This window comes from Hyla sarda, chromosome 2, assembly GCF_029499605.1.
Source record: "Hyla sarda isolate aHylSar1 chromosome 2, aHylSar1.hap1, whole genome shotgun sequence".
Lineage (NCBI taxonomy): Eukaryota > Metazoa > Chordata > Amphibia > Anura > Hylidae > Hyla > Hyla sarda.
In genome coordinates, this window is record NC_079190.1 from 72,960,344 (window position 1) to 72,977,801 (window position 17,458).

The 17,458-nt window shown below is 43.4% G+C and overlaps 1 protein-coding gene across 1 annotated transcript; it reads right to left on the bottom strand.

Moving 5' to 3' along the window:
• Nucleotides 1-406: 406 nt before the first annotated feature.
• MLNR (motilin receptor) lies at nucleotides 407-15,850 on the bottom strand. The gene is made up of 2 exons (XM_056562078.1): nucleotides 14,623-15,850; nucleotides 407-1,750 (listed from the first exon to the last, which is right to left on the bottom strand). The coding sequence occupies exons 1-2, from the start codon at nucleotides 15,407-15,409 to the stop codon at nucleotides 1,437-1,439; spliced, it is 1,101 nt and encodes a 366-aa protein (XP_056418053.1). The 5' UTR covers nucleotides 15,410-15,850; the 3' UTR covers nucleotides 407-1,436.
• Between the last annotated feature and the right edge of the window lie 1,608 nt (nucleotides 15,851-17,458).

Sequence of the window (17,458 nt, forward strand, 5' to 3'; positions counted from 1 at the left end):
TACAGGAGATCCCTGGGGGTTGGCAATCAGACATTTATCTCCTTTCCTGCAGATAGGGGATACGTTGTCTAAGACTGCAGTACTCCATTAATAAAAGTGAAAAACGATACAATAGTATATAGTTAATATTAGAATAATATTACTGAATATATCAGCATTAGTTTTGACTGCAAATTTCCTTTTAGTTTTAGTCATAGTCATGCAAATAAAACTACTAAGTTTAAGTCATATTTAAGTAATCTGAATTGTTTTGGTCTATGTCATAAGATTTTAGTCAACTAAATAGACTACAATAGAATTAGTCAAATAAAATCTAACAGGTTTAAAGTGTAATGCAAATTCTAGAAAACTGCACAAGGTGTGTGTGTGGGGGGGGGGGGGGGGGGGGGGGTTGAAACCGATTAGTTCTGATGGGATCTCTTTCCTAATCTTCTCTACCTAACATTTTAGTCTAGTTTTAGTTAGTTGACAAAAATTTTGATACATTTTACATATGGTTTTAGTCATAATAACCAATAGTTTTCGTCACCGATAAAGTCTTGTTGACTAAAATGACTAGTCAGCGAAATTAACACTGGATGAAATCATTCAGACAACCTTCTGGTTGATGTAGAGGGATGGCGCACACAAAGCAAGTTCAAGGGCACAGTAATAATTCTTGTAGGTTTTTGTTCCACTTGAGTATCTTATGTGACTATAGGTTCATGCACAGCCATGTGATCATCTATTTGTTGTGGGTTTTTGCTGACCATACCTATGGGACAATTGTTGGCCTAATGCTTGTTTTGGCCAACAACTCTCTTCCAGTTCCCTATACATATAAGTATATGTATTCTCAAAGGTGAGTGGTGAGAAAGCTGCAGCCATTGTGATGGCTTATCTCACCAAGAACTAATGGGTCAAGCATGTTGAAATCCAACAAACTGGACTCATCTTTTCCTGACATATGGTTTTAGTGAGTTGGGAAGCCACCAAATACATAAGGATAAGTAGGGTTGAACCGTCTCTGTAGCACTGAACTATAGACCTGTGATCTTCCTGCCGCTCGTCTGTGATCTGATAGATTTCAGTTAGGTAGGTAGCTGACCTGGACTATAGATGATAAACAAATAGAATATTCACATGAGATATGGTCCTAGGGACAAGTTCTCTCTTATCCACTAGTTACCTATATTGGTGTCATTGTAAGCCCTTATGGTCTTCATATAGAATTATATCTGCAAGTTAAGGAATTCCTTTTATATTCCCTAATGGCCAGGCCTGCGGATTATGTAAAGAAAATACTGCTATTATTGATTCTGTGAATTCTTCAATAAGGACAACATTTTAATTCCTACCTAGCATAGCATTCTTCAGCATTTATTTTTTTCTAAGCTTTATATCGATCTATGAATTAGAAATTTGCCACTAGGGATTGCATGCTTGACTATATGGCATCATATGTGTGTGATATATTCATTCTGGATACATGTAGTCTCCGTGTGACCTCCGGTTTCATCCTTGATGACATTGTAGGCCCTTTCATCTGAAGTGCTAAGTCGGAGGAGCTTGTAGGCTGCAGTCCTATATTTCTTCGATATAAAGTTGTAAAGTATTGGGTTGATGGAAGCGCTCAGGTAAAAGAGTTGCATGGCCACTAGGTTAAAATACTGTGAGAATTTCATTGTCTGAAAATCCATACTGTCCATAAAGATGATTCTTCCCATGTGAAACGGCAGCCAGCAGATTATGAAAGCCGAGACGACCACAGCTACAAAACAAAAAGGGGAGAATATAACTAGGTGTTTATTTACGAATGACAATTCTCCAGCTCCATTAAGACAAATCTTTATTGTATTTTTCTGAATGTAGAACCGACATGTTTTGAAAGTATTGTACATGCTTATTCATGGCCGTATATCAATCTTGGGTTGTGCGCATATGATATACATATGATATCTCACATAAGTGAGCCCACCTCTCAATATTTGTTTAATGTTGTGTCCCCTGAATGGAAAAGTCCAAATTAGGCCCAAATAGACATTTTCCATCCCTGGTGTTATGTTACAAGATCTCAAGTGTGAATGGGGAAAAGGTGTCCTAAATTTGGTTTTATCTCATTTACACTCTCTAATACTGGTCACTGGAAGTTAAACATGGCTCCTCATGGCAAAGGACTCTCTAAAGGTTCTTAAGAAAATAGTTATTTCTCTACATAAAGATGGCTTAGGCTAGTGGTTCCCAACCTTTTCCGGCTCAGGGCACCCCTCTGAATTTTTTTTTCTGTGGAGCATCCCAACCAAATAATTGTCACCAAAAGATAAAAAATAGCTAAAAAGAATCAATGCACAATACCTATATATCTGTTGGCTGTGTAGATCACAGAGCTGCTATATGCAGCAACTCACAGATGATGTCTTCTCTGATCATTCACTTTCCCTTTTCTTCTCCATCTGGCCCAGACCATTATGAAGATTACATCCAGCCACAAGTCTTTAGCGCAGAACCTGAAACACAGACCTATCCACTTTTCTAGCATCCTCCTTCCAGTTTACCCACCTATAGGGTCCCAAACACTAATAATTATGCTGTTATGCACAGTAAAGTGGGTAGGTAAGTGGGTTGGTGGGAAAGGGTAAGTTGGTTGGGGAGGAGTACGTAGGTCCCCCCCATTGGGTAGATAGGTTGCCCCTGTAGGTAGGACCCTCCTGTAGGTAGTTTTCCCCTGTAGCTAGCTTGTCCTCTGTAAGTAGGGCCCTCCTGTAGGTAGTTTTCCCCTGTAGCTAGCTGGTCCCCTGTAAGTAGGGCCCTCCTGTAGGTAGTTTGCCCCCTGTATGTAGGACTCTTTGTAGATAGCTTGCACCCTGTATATGTAGGACCCTCCTGTTGGTAGCTTTCCCCTGTAGGTTGTTTGCCCATGAAGCTAGCTTTCCCCCTGGAAGTAGGGCCCCTCTGTAGGTAAGTTGCCCTCTTTATGTAGGACCCTCCTGTAGGTAGTTTGGCACCTGTAAGTAGCTTACCTGCTGTAAGTAGGACCCTCCTGTAGGTAGCTTGCACTCTGTAGGACCCACCTGTAGATAACTTTCCCCTCTGTATGTAGGACCCTCTGTTGGTAGCTTGCCCGCTAAATGCAGGACCCTACTGTAGGTAGCTTGCTCCATGTATGTAGGACCATCCTGTAGGTAGCTTTCCCCCTGTATGTAGGACCATCCTGTAGGTAGCTTTCCCCCTGTATGTAGGACTCTATGTAGGTAGCTTGCTCCCTCTATGTAGGACCCTCCTGTGGGTAGTTTGGCCCATGTAAGTAGGGTCCTCCTGTGTGTAGTTTGCCCCTGTGTGTAGGACCCTCCTGTAGGTAGCTTGGACCCTGTTGGTAGCTTGCACCCTGTATATGGGACCCTCCTGTAGGTAGCTTTTCCCCTGTAATTAGCTCACCCCATGTATGTAGGACCCTCCTGTAGGTAGTTTTCCCCCTGTAGGACCCTCCTGTAGGTTGTTTGCCCCTGTAGCTAGCTTTCCCCCAGTATGTAGAATGCTCCTGTAGGTAGTTTGCCTCCTGTATGTAGGACCCTCCTGTTGGTAGCTTGACCCCTGTAAGTAGGACCTTCCTGTATGTAATTTGCCCCTTGCATGCAAGACTCTCCTGTAGTGTTGAGCGCGAATATTCGAAATGCAAATTATTTGCAATTTCGCAAATATTTTGAATATAGTTATATATATCTGTAATGACGAATATTTGTTTTTTATGCTAATTTATGCAAATATCGGCACTTCCAGACTGGACACTGATCCCTCCCTTATTTTAGGTGAAAGATATAATTGCGCATGCGCATTATGCGAATTTTCGCATGGAAAAAAAAGAGAACGAACATAGCAAATATGCGAATTTCGCAAACATAGGACAAATATTCGTCCATATATTTGCGAAATATCGCAAATTCTAATATCGCCACTGATGCTCATCACTACTCTCCTGTAGGTAAGCTTGTCCCCTGTATGTAGGACCTTCCTATGGGTAGCTTGCCCCCAAGTGTACAATTGGCCGTAAGAAGCGTCCATGTAGGACATGAAACTAGTTGCCTCTTGTGGTATGCCCCCGCACCTGTGAGCCGAAAGCTGCGCCTCTCACTCCCCGCTCGGGAAAGCATTCCCTGTACTGCTTTTTTATGCTGGAATAAAGAAGTTCATCCACCAAGACTACATACTGGTTGAGTGCAACTTTTTCTTCAGTATTATCTTATAAGTAGTTTGCCCCCCTGTATGTAGAACTCTCCTGTAGGTAGCTTGGTCCCTTTAAGTAGCTTGCCCCTGTATGTAGGACCCTCCTATAGGTAGTTTGCCTTCTGTATGTAGGATCCTTCTTTAGGTAGCTTGCCCCATGTAAGTAGCTTGCCCCTGTAGGTATGACCTTCCTGTAGGTAGCTTGGCCTTTGTAGGTAGGACCCTTCTGTAGGTAGTTTTCCCCTGTAGCTAGCTTGTCCCCTGTAAGTATGGCCCTCCTGTAGGTAGTTTTCCCCTGTAGCTAGCTGGTCCCCTGTAAGTAGGGCCCTCCTGTAGGTAGTTTGCCCCCTGTATGTAGGACTCTTTGTAGATAGCTTGCACCCTGTATATGTAGGACCCTCCTGTTGGTAGCTTTCCCCTGTAGGTTGTTTGCCCATGTAGCTAGCTTTCCCCCTGGAAGTAGGGCCCCTCTGTAGGTAAGTTGCCCTCTTTATGTAGGACCCTCCCGTAGGTAGTTTGGCACCTGTAAGTAGCTTACCTGCTGTAAGTAGGACCCTCCTGTAGGTAGCTTGCACTCTGTAGGACCCACCTGTAGATAACTTTCCCCTCTGTATGTAGGACCCTCTGTTGGTAGCTTGCCCCCTAAATGCAGGACCCTACTGTAGGTAGCTTGCTCCATGTATGTAGGACCATCCTGTAGGTAGCTTTCCCCCTGTATGTAGGACCATCCTGTAGGTAGCTTTCCCCCTGTATGTAGGACTCTATGTAGGTAGCTTGCTCCCTCTATGTAGGACCCTCCTGTGGGTAGTTTGGCCCATGTAAGTAGGGTCCTCCTGTGTGTAGTTTGCCCCTGTGTGTAGGACCCTCCTGTAGGTAGCTTGGACCCTGTTGGTAGCTTGCACCCTGTATATGGGACCCTCCTGTAGGTAGCTTTTCCCCTGTAATTAGCTCACCCCATGTATGTAGGACCCTCCTGTAGGTAGTTTTCCCCCTGTAGGACCCTCCTGTAGGTTGTTTGCCCCTGTAGCTAGCTTTCCCCCAGTATGTAGAATGCTCCTGTAGGTAGTTTGCCTCCTGTATGTAGGACCCTCCTGTTGGTAGCTTGACCCCTGTAAGTAGAACCTTCCTGTATGTAATTTGCCCCTTGCATGGAAGACTCTCCTGTAGTGTTGAGCGCGAATATTCGAAATGCAAATTCTTTGCAATTTCGCTAATATTTTGAATATAGTTATATATATCTGTAATGACGAATATTTGTTTTTTATGCTAATTTATGCAAATAGCGGCACTTCCAGACTGGACACTGATCCCTCCCTTCTTTTAGGTGAAAGATATAATTGCGCATGCGCATTATGCGAATTTTCGCATGGAAAAAAAAGAGAACGAACATAGCAAATATGCGAATTTCGCAAACATAGGACAAATATTCGTCCATATATTTGCGAAATATCGCAAATTCTAATATCGCCCCTGATGCTCATCACTACTCTCCTGTAGGTAAGCTTGTCCCCTGTATGTAGGACCTTCCTATGGGTAGCTTGCCCCCAAGTGTACAATTGGCCGTAAGAAGCGTCCATGTAGGACATGAAACTAGTTGCCTCTTGTGGTATGCCCCCGCACCTGTGAGCCGAAAGCTGCGCCTCTCACTCCCCGCTCGGGAAAGCATTCCCTGTACTGCTTTTTTATGCTGGAATAAAGAAGTTCATCCACCAAGACTACATACTGGTTGAGTGCAACTTTTTCTTCAGTATTATCTTATAAGTAGTTTGCCCCCCTGTATGTAGAACTCTCCTGTAGGTAGCTTGGTCCCTTTAAGTAGCTTGCCCCTGTATGTAGGACCCTCCTATAGGTAGTTTGCCTTCTGTATGTAGGATCCTTCTTTAGGTAGCTTGCCCCTGTAGGTATGACCTTCCTGTAGGTAGCTTGGCCTTTGTAGGTAGGACCCTTCTGTAGGTAGCATCCCCTTGTATGAAGTGTGTTCCAAGTATGTACGTAGGTAGGAGACTCTTGTAGGATTATTTTCCAAGGTAGGTAGGTAGGACCCCCTTGGAAGAAGCTTGTCGTAGGTAGGTATTAAGCTTGGTACATAGCCAGGTAGTAAGTTTGGTAGGTAGGCAGGTAGTACGTTTACTAGGGATGTAGGCAGCTAGGTAGGTAGTACAGGAAGCCGCCACCCCCGGCCATCTGACCTGAACAGTCAGCTGAAAGGAGCTCCTCTCCGATGGGATGCATCCAACGTGGGCGGCACCTGCTCCAGTGATGAAAATGCTCCCAGCTTGATGTCCTATATACACTTGATTCAGAGGTAGGCTTCAGCGTCATGATGCATCAGTCAGCACCATATCGCTTACCGCCGTGAGCTGGCTGGGAAACTTAAAGAAAAATAAATGAAAAAAAACATTTCTGCTGCCATTTTCCCTCTGGATTATCGTGACACCCCTGGCGGAGCTTGAAGGCACCCCAGGAAGATGCTTTACAGCGTTTGGGAATCATTGGCCTAGGCTATAAAAAGACTGCCAAGACCCTGAAACTGAGCTGCAGCATGGTGGGCAGGACCATACAGCGGTTTCACAGGACATGTTCCACTCAGAACAGGCTATGGTCACCCAAAGAAGCGCACACTGCATCAAATTGGTCTGAATGGCTGTCGTCCCAGAAGGAAGCTTCTACTAAAGAAAAAACACAAGAAAGCCTGCATACAGTTTGCTGAAGACAAGCAGACTAAGGACATGGATTACTGAAACCATGTCCGGTGGTTCGATGAGACCAAGATACATTTATTTGGTTCAGATGGTGTCAAGCGTCTGTGCCGACAACTAGGTGAGGAGAACAAGGACAAGTGTGTCTTGTCTACAGTCAAGCATGGCGGTGGGAGTGTCATGGTCTGGGACTCCATGAGAGCTGCTGGCACTGGGAAGCTAGCGTTCTCTATAGGAACCATGCATGCCAAAATGTACTGTGACAAACTGAAGCAGAGCATGACCCCCTCCCTTCAGAGACTGGGCCGTAGGGTAGTATTCACACAAGATAACCATCCATACACCCCTCCAAGACAACCACTGCCTCACTAAAGAAGCTGAGGGTAAAGGTGATGGACTGGTCAAGCATGTCACCAGACCTAAACCCTATTGAGCATCTGTGGGGCATCCTCAAACAGAAGGTGGGGGAGTGTAATGTCTTGTCGTTGTGGAAAAGGACTCCAGTGCTAACCTGTTAAGCTCTGGTGAACTCCATGCCCTAGTGGCTTAAAGGAAAACGGTCACCCATCCACCTGTTCTATAACCCGATACACTGGTTTATAGTGCGGGTGAACAGGAGACCGATGGGGGGTCTCTGACTGCTATACCTACCTGCAGTTCAATACCCCGATCCTCTGAAGGTTCCCCTCATTCAGCGCTGACTTGCGCTCTGGAGGCACGCCCGCTAGATTTAAATATTCATAAGCACCGGTCACGTGAGCGCTCAGTAGTAGTGTTGAGCGGCATAGGCCATATTCGAATTTGCGAATATTCGCGAATATATGGACGAATATTCGTCATATATTCGCGAATATTCGCATATTCGTTATATCCTCGTTTTATTTTCGCGTATGCGAAAATACGCACATGCGAAAATTAGCATATGTGGGAATTCGCATATGCGAAAAATAGCATATGCTACTTTTCGCATATGCGAATTTTCGCACGCCAGTCTCACACAGTAGTATTACAGCCTTCTTTACACCACACAAGCTGGAAGCAGAGAGGGATGATCACTGTGATGTGTACTGTGAAGAAAAAAAATTAATAAATAAAAAAAAAAAAAGAATATTCGTAATTACGAATATATAGCGCTATATTCGCGAAATTCGCGAATTCGCGAATATGCGATATTCGCGAATAATATTCGAATTGCGAATATTCGCGAGCAACACTACTCAGTAGGCACGAGCGCTTATGAATATTTAAATCTAGCCAGCGGGCCCGCCTCAAAGCGCAAGTCAGCGCTGGAAGAGCGGGACCTTTGGGGGATCGGGACTCCGGACTGCAGGTAGGTATAGCAGTCGGAGACCCCGCATCGGTTTCCTGTTCACCCACACTATAACCCGATGTATCAGGTTATAATGCGGGTGAACGGGTGACTGTTTTCCTTTAACCTCTTAAGGACGCAGCCTTTTTTCACCTTAACCCCTTAAGGACCGGGGTTTTTTCCGTTTTTGCATTTTCGTTTTTTTGCTCCTTGCCTTTAAAAAATCATAACTCTTTCAATTTTGCACCTAAAAATCCATATGATGGCTTAGTTTTTGCGCCACCAATTCTACTTTGTAATGACGTCAGTCATTTTGCCCAAAAATCTATGGTGAAATGGAAAAGAAAAATCATTGTGCGACAAAATTGAAAAAAAAAATGCCGTTTTGTAACTTTTGGGGGCTTCCGTTTCTACGTAGTACATTATTTGGTAAAAATGACAACTTATCTTTATTCTGTAGGTCCATACGATTAAAATGATACCCTACTTATACAGGTTTGATTTTGTCGTACTTCTGGAAAAAATCATAACTACATGCAGGAAAATTAATACGTTTAAAATTGTCATCTTCTGACCCCTATAACTTTTTTATTTTTCCGTGTATGGGGCGGTATGAGGGCTCATTTTTTGCGCCGTGATCTGAAGTTTTTAACGGTACCATTTTTGCATTGATAGGACTTATTGATCTTTTTATTCATTTTTAAATGATATAAAAAGTGACCAAAAATGCACTATTTTGGACTATTTTTTTGAATTTTTTTGCGCGCACGCCATTGACCAAGCGGTTTAATTAATGATATATTTTTATAATTCGGACATTTCCGCACGCGGTGATACCATATATGTTTATTTTTATTTACACTGTGTTTTTTTTTTATTGGAAAAGGGGGGTGATTCAAACTTTTAATAGGGGAGGAGTTAATGATCTTTATTCACTTTTTTTTTCACTTTTTTTTTGCAGTGTTATAGCTCCCATAGGGACCTATAACACTGCAAACACTGATCTTCATCATTGATCACTGGTTTCTCATAGGAAACCAGTGATCGACGATTCTGCCGCTTGACTGCTCATGCCTGGATCTCAGGCACTGAGCAGTCATTCGGCGATCGGACAGCGAGGAGGCAGGTAGGGGCCCTCCCGCTGTCCTGTCAGCTGTTCGGGATGCCGCGATTTCCCCGCGGCTATCCTGAACAGCCCGACTGAGCTAGCCGGCAACTTTCGCTTTTAGGGTAAGGGTAGGCTAAAGGGTTAATAGCGCGCGGCGCCGCGATCGGCGCTGCGTGCTATTAGAGGCGGGTCCGGTACGTCCTTGGTCCTTAAGGGGTTAAGGACTGAGCCCTTTTTTGCAATTCTGACCACCGTCGCTTTATGAATTAATAACTCTGGGATGCTTTTACCGAATATTCTGATTCTGAGATAGTTTTTTCGTCACATATTCTAATTTATTTTGGTGGTAAATTTTCGGCGTTACTTGCATCCTTTTTTTTAATGAAAAATCCCAAAATTTCATGTAAATTTAGAAAATTTTGCATTTTTCTAACTTTGAAGCTCTCTACTTGTAAGAAAAATGGATATTCCCCCAAAATTTATTTTTATTCACAAATACAATATGTCCACTTTATGTTGGCATCATAAAATGGACATATTTTTGCTTTTTGAAAAAATTTGAGGGCTTCAAAGTAGAGCAGCAATTTTCAAAAATGTCATGAAAATTGCTAAATCTGAAGGGACAGATGTTACAGAACTACAACTCCCAGCATGCCTGGGCAGTCTAGGAATGCTGAGAGTTGTAGTTTGGCAACATCTGGAGGGCTACCGTTTGGGCACCACTGTAACAGTGGTCACCAAACTGTGACCCTCCAGATGTTGCAAAACTACAACTCCCAGCATGCCCAGACAGCCTTTGGCTGTCTGGGCATGCTGGTAGTTGCAGTTTCCCCTTCCTAATGGTTGCCACAGTAAAGATCACTTTACTTTCACTTTCATTCTCCTTCTTCCCCCCCCCCCCCCCCCCACCGTAGTTTCCCTACCTGAGCCAGTATCTCTGCAGTCTCCAGCGACGATCGGGGGTCCCCAGGCATCTTCTCCTCCAGGTACCGGCCTACATCTTCTCCCCACGTTCCCCTCGACATCCAGGGGTGGGCAGAACAGCAACCCAATGTCCTGCCCTGCCATTGGTCAGAATCAGTTCTGACCAATGGCAGGGGATAGGAGGAGATCGCAGCACTGCAACCTCGCTCCTATCCCTCAGAATGATCAGGGCTGTCACTGACAGCTCCGATCATCCCTATTTTCCGGGTGACCGGGTCACCAGAGACCCGATCAGCATGGAATAGCAGAAAATTGCATGTCTGAATTGACATGCGATTTTCTGCGATCGCCGACATGGGGGGGGTCTCAGGACCCCCCTTGGCAATGTGCCGGGATGCCTGCTGAATGATTTCAGCAGGCATCCCGGTCCGGTCCCCAACCGGCTAGCGGCGGGGACCGGAATTCACACGGGCGTATGCATACGCCCCACGTCCTTAAGGACTCGGGATGCCGAGCATACGCCCGGCATCCTTAAAAGGTTAATGGCCAGGGAACTCCCTTCCCCCCAGATCTCAATCCCATTAAAAACCTGTGTTTAACCCCCAAATGGAGGGTGGATGCTTATAATTATACTTCACTATACTGTAGAAACACTGAAGCAGCAAACTTTGTGAAAACCAAAACTTATGCCAGTCTTGAAACTTGTGGCCAATAGATGGATCTGGCTGCAGCTTATTTCCTTAAAGCAAAAAAAAAAAAAAATTGGAATTGTAGTTTTCCAACAGCTGGAGGCACCCTGGTTGGGAAACACTACACTAAGGCATTGCTAGGCGATGGCATTTTGATCTGGATCCTGTAGTGGTAATGCAGGTATCTGGACTTCTCCTTCTGCACATTACTAAGAAGAACAGTGTTACCTGCACTATCCAAAATGTAGCACAGTAAATAATGCTTAAAAGTACATAAAGAATTGGGAATACACGATCTACAGCCCTCTCTTATTTTTGGTTTCTTGATTTGGTGAAATATCACAGAGTTCATTCCCAAGCTTCATTATCAATAATAAAAGGATACAATTATTTATAATACATCAGAGTTATCTTACTCCAGGACGTATGCATAGAATGGGTTGATATTCGACTACAGAATGCCTTTTGGGAGGTAGTTGTTTCCTTTCTTGCTGGTCTGTTGGGGGAACCTCTTATATGATTCTATGATTTCTTTGGAATATTGGAGATGGAGGAGATGCGGCCCCATTATCAACAGGTATTCTTTCGTGTGCTACTTTTTATGCCTCAGGTGCAGCTTCAGCCTCTGTAAAGGGGGCGCAGATGTGCCTGCCACCATAACGGTAACCCAACCTGTCTACCTCCCCCCACCTACCTACCCCAATAACACCTGCCAGTGCCTGCCACCATATTGGTACCCCCCCCCGGCCTGCCCCCCACCTGCCTACCCCAACACCTGCCAGTACCTGCCACCATATAGGAAACCCCCCCACCGGCCTGCCCCCCACCTGCCTACCCCAATAACACCTGCCAGTGTCAGCCATCATATAGGTAACCCCCCCTCCTGCCTACCCCAATAACACCTGCCAGTGCCTGCCACCATATAGGTATAATAGAAAATCTTCATAGCCCACTATATAAAATCTGAGGAATATATAGCCACAGTACGGACTCTGTTCAGACCATATTACTGGTAAGATTGGTAATCGGACTGTTAGACCTTGTCAATGGACTCCTTGGGGGAGATTTATCAAAACATGTGCAAAGGAAAAGTTGACCATTTGTTCATGGCAACCAATCGGATCGCTTCTTTCATTTTTCAGAGGCATCTTTTATAATTTAAGGCCACAATCCCATTGGTTGCTACGAGCAACTGGTTAACTTTTCCTCGGCACTGGTTTTGATAATTCTCCCCCTTTGACTTTGGAGAACAAGTGCTGTACACTTTGATTCATAGCATGTCTTCATGGTAACCAAACATTGTGTTGAGAACCATGAAAGTAGTTTTTCCTCGCAATCTTTGCAGGGTATTGAGTGGGTTAACCTCCCTTATTAGAGGTGGCAAATGGCAATCATAGACAAAAGCTTTTAGATCGCGAGGAGCTTTGGATTCTAAAACTCTACACTAGATACCCTAGAGCAGTGTTTCCCAAACTTTTTGGGAAAAACCCTCGGAAATTTTTTTTTTGCCGGGAACCCCTACCGAACTTGAGGAGAAAAAAAAAAGGGAAACAAACGCAATGCACAATATCTATTTATCTGTGGGTGTGTAGATTACAGAGCTGCTTTATAGAGCAACTCACAGGTGACGTCTTCTAAAATCAGCATCGTTCCCTTCTCTTCTCCATCTGGTTCTCGCCATCATGATGATTAAACTTGCAAAACAAACCTATTAGGCTCCGCACTTTTCTAGCATCAGCCTCCAGATTCCCCTTTTACAAGTGATGAGGAAAACAGGGGCGTATAGGTGTAAAAGGGAAACAGAGGGGTGCAGAAAGGTGTACATGGGTGACAGGTGTGTAAATGAGTATACATGGGTGACAGGTGTGTAAATGAGTGTACATGGGTAAAAGAGGGGTGCGTAGGGGGGGTGTACATGGGTAACAGAGGGGTGTTGGTGGGTGTAGAGAGGTGTAAATGGGTGACAGGGGTGACAGATGGTTGTAGAAGAGTGTACATAGGTGACAGGGTGAAAGATGGGTGGACAGAAGTAACAAGGTGTTAACAGAGAGGTGGACAGGAGTGACAAGGTGGTAACAGAGTGGACAGGGGTGACAAAGGGACAGAGGGGTGAATAGTGGGGGTTGGACATTGGGGGGTGGTCAGGGGGGTGGTGAACATAGATGACAGGGGTGGATAAGGTGGACATAAATGACAGGAAAGTGGACATAGGGGAGAGGGTGCAGTACCTTAATTAGGTTGAGTCGTTTTTCCTTCTGAGGGGGCCGGGAAGGTGATCCAGGGGGCCGGGAAGCTGATCCAGGGGTCCAGGAAGCTGATCTAGGGGACAGCGCACCATCCCCATTTATCCCCTTCCCAGCCTGCGCACCTGTGAATCACTCAAGGCGCCGCAGGGGGACGCTGAGTGTACAGGTACACGCAATGCTCACGCAGGCTTCCCTTCCCCCCATGTGCCGCCGTGATTCACAGGCGTGCGGGCCCGGAGATTAAAAAAATAAAAATTGCCGGAGCGTTGCGGTACTCCGGGGTTCAAGGGAACCCCGGTTGGGAATCACTGCACTAGAGGTATGAACAAGAGACAAGATGTTAGTTTAAGGATTAAAGGATTTTCTCTTTTATAATATATTAATTCTGGTCATGTCTCTTTTTATACTAGTGCCTCATTTGTTTCTATTCTGTGTTATATTGGCACTGAGCAATCTACCATTGTTGCATCAGTCTCATTATTTATTTCTATTTTATATTATTTTTTCAAATCATATATTATTATGGGTTGTTTATTGATATAGGCATGTTTTTATGTGTATGTTTCCATCTTTTTCTGATATATATATTGAGAACATTTATAAGATTTCTTCCTTTTTTTGTATTTATTGGTTTAGTATATGTCAGAGATATTATGTAGGGGGATGTGCTCTTACACATGTCAGGTGTTCCAGGTTGCGGTTGTGATCCCTCTCCTACATGATGGATCCATTATTAGAGAATGTTCACACATATATTTTGCTTATGATTTTGCTACCCATTGAAATCAGTGAGAAGGAAAATCAGCAGCAGAAAATCTGCATCAAAATACACAAGTGTAAACATACCTTTTGTGTGAAACATGTTATATAACTAAGGTTCATAACTCAGACCGAAACAGGTCACTTCTTTTGTATCTGAATGTCCTGTTGTATCTTTGGAAAACAAACTTTAAGCATATACTCTCAGAAACTCAGCAGGACAATTTTCCTGCTTTCTAAAAAAAAAACAAAAAAAAACTATTTGATTTTTCTGTTGGTTGGGATCTACATGGTCAGACCCCGACCAATCACTAGAGCTCGGAGACGTGAACACTAAGGGGATTCTCCCTCCGGGTTTGTATCATGTGATCAAGACATTCACATAATGCAAGGGAGAAGGGAGAGAACCGCTCAGCACCGTGCTTCTCTCACTTGTTTTAGTGATCAGTCTGGGTTTGAACATTCAGAACCGGACTGATAAAAACTTCAGGCATTTCAAAGTTTTTTTTATGACAGGTACACATTTAACACTGTTACATGACAAAAAGGGGAAAGGCTGTCATCATTTATATATTCTAAATATCTTATAGATTATTGGTTGCATCATAGACATTATGGTGTTTCCTCTTAGTATAACAATCCATTACAGATATCTGTTAAAACAATGAAGTTAAATGTTGCCACTTACCCAGAATTTTCACTGTTTGTCTGTGGCATCTTTCTCGATTTGCTGCATTAGGACCTCGCAGAGTGTTTTTGCTTTTCCACAACTTTTTACCAATGAAGCCATAGAGAACAGTGAGACATAACATAGGAAAGAAAAAATAGACAGTTGTCACCCACATCATGACCTTAAGAAGTCCAGATTCTATGGCATACTGGGTATATTTACACTCCCAGCTGATTTTGGAGAAATCTGTGTAGTTGACAATTTGCACATTGTCAATAAGGTTATAAAGAGGAGCAGCAGACAACAAAGCAATAACCCATAGAAGAACGATGACCATCTTCACCCTTCTCTTGGTAATACAGACTTTGGCTTTTAGAGGGAAACATATGGCAAGATATCTCTCAATGCTCAAAGCGGTGATGTGTAGAATGGTGGCGTATGTACAAGCTTCACTAATGAAACATAAAAATTTACAAAGAAATCCTCCAAAGATCCAAGGTATAGACCTCCATAGACGGTACAAGTCAAAAGGCAAGCAGAGGAGAATGACCATGTCGGACACTGCCATGCTGGATAAGTAGAAGTTTGTGGTTGTGTTCATTTCTTTATATCTTTTGATTATAAGGATAGTAATGGTGTTTCCAATGAGCCCAGCCACCATTATGACAAGACAGATTATAGTCAGTGGGATGAGTATTCGTATGGGGAAAAAGGAGCACACATTTTCTGTGCATGGTGGAAAGTCCAAATCATAGCTGCCATTGACCCCATTGTATACATAGTTGGTTGTAGAATTGTTTTGCATTATCAAAACTAAGAGGAAACTACTCAGTATGAAACAGATCCCCACTTTACAGTGAGCTCCAACTGATAATGACTATGAAGGATAGACCTCATCGAGCTCTACAGTAAATAGAAAATCTCAAGTTCCAAGACGAGTTGTAAATATTCAGATACGGAGACCTCATCACTGGACATCAGCAAGGCAGGAGCTTCTTGTGTTATCTGTGATGATAGGCACTCTGCTAGGTTTGGTCCCTCTTCAGTGTCACAAGGTCTTCTTTATTGATGTTTTATTCCACAAATCTTTGATGATGTAACATGTGGTCTGCATAAAATCCACTATACGTCAGAGAGGAAGGACTTCATAGACATAAAATATACACAAACTAGTTTCTTCTTCTAGCAAATAAGTATTCAACTATGAAAAGAAAATCATCCAAATTGCATGAAGCCGGCAGGAGATGGGTTTAGGATGAAATCTGTTGTATGAAGTCCTCTGCACATCAGCTGCAAGCAACTTAAGGCTGGTGCTTAGAGAAGCAGCAATGTCTCCACCCCAAAGCTTTATCACTTCTTTGTAGAATACGCCTCCTGTCTTAATTCAATGCTACAAAATTTGGAGTCCAGTGTTACTTGCTGTTATTCCCGGCAATAAAAATGTACACTGGCAATACCATAAAACAGTTAGGACTATAACCCTAAGAATACATACATAATATACAGTCCTATTGAAGCTGTCAAAGCCAAGCACTGAGATCTCTGCTGCCCCATGATCGCGAGAACTACATATTACAACAAATGGATATATGATTAATAACTAAGTGCCAGATAGCAGAAGGCTATGGTAGAGCTGTGACAATTTCTGTTTTCTTCTATCCAGGGAATTTTTCCAACAGGATGAACATTAAAAAAGTGTCCCCCTACCAGAAACAATGAAATAATACTAGCTACATTAATAGTTACTTACATAAATGCAAATAAGTGTTCTTTTTACTCCATGAGGGTATTGACTTTAAAGGGGTACTCCACTGGCCGACGTTCTGAACACTGTTTTCGTGATGCAAGGGTCGGCCACACCCCTCGTGACGGCACACACCCTCAGGGAAAGTCTATGGGAGGGGGCGTGATGGCAGATCATGTACGTGTGAACGTATCCTTATGTTGAATCTCAAAATGCAAACAATGCCCACTTTTTCCACTAAGCTGCTGTAGACTCCCGACTGGACCACTACTCATTTAGACCTCCAACTTATAAATTAAAATTAAACAGAAAAAAAAATTAGGCCCAAGACAAGACAGAAAAAAAATATGCACGACCCCACACCATTAATATACCTACTTCTTCACTTGTGGGTGCTGTGAAGACATGCCAGTGGCACAGCATCTTGACCTTGCGTGTGCCAGGCTCAGTATAGCATTACCGCTAGTCAATGTCAAAATGAGGCAGATTCACTATTGCAAATGCAGCAGAAATCTGTCTTACAGGAGTGTAAGCCACTTTTTCACCTTATCAGATAAGGGGTTTGATCTATGGGAAAGGTTGTGTCATATATGAACTGGGAACTTGGACTAAATGTGCCAAAACTTTGGTGCACTTGTCTGGTGGAAAGTAAGGCAACCAATAAATGCCACCAATGTTCTGATGCTGCCTAGCATTGGGAGCTTTAGGATTGTGTGTGTTGGACTGTTCTTTATCTTTGGTTGTGGTTATGTTGGCAAACCAGTGGCCGTTTTTCCTATACGATAGGTCAACTATAGATAAAGAAAATTAGGTATATCTAATCTGTAATAATGAAATGGGGCTCAGGCCCCTTTCACACTACTGACAAGTTCCTGCAAAATCTCCAGTCATGATCTTCTGTTTCAAAGTCCATTAAATGTTGTCAAAGAATCCTATTCACTTCAATGGGATTTTTTGACCATCCTTCATCATCAGCTATAGCCTGTTATGACTAATGTCTGTTATTTTTGACAAGGCAAATAACGGTGCATGCGCTAATTTTTGTTCCTTCAAAAATAATGGTGGAATAACGGACATTAAAATTTTAACATAAAAGTCTATGGGTGACGG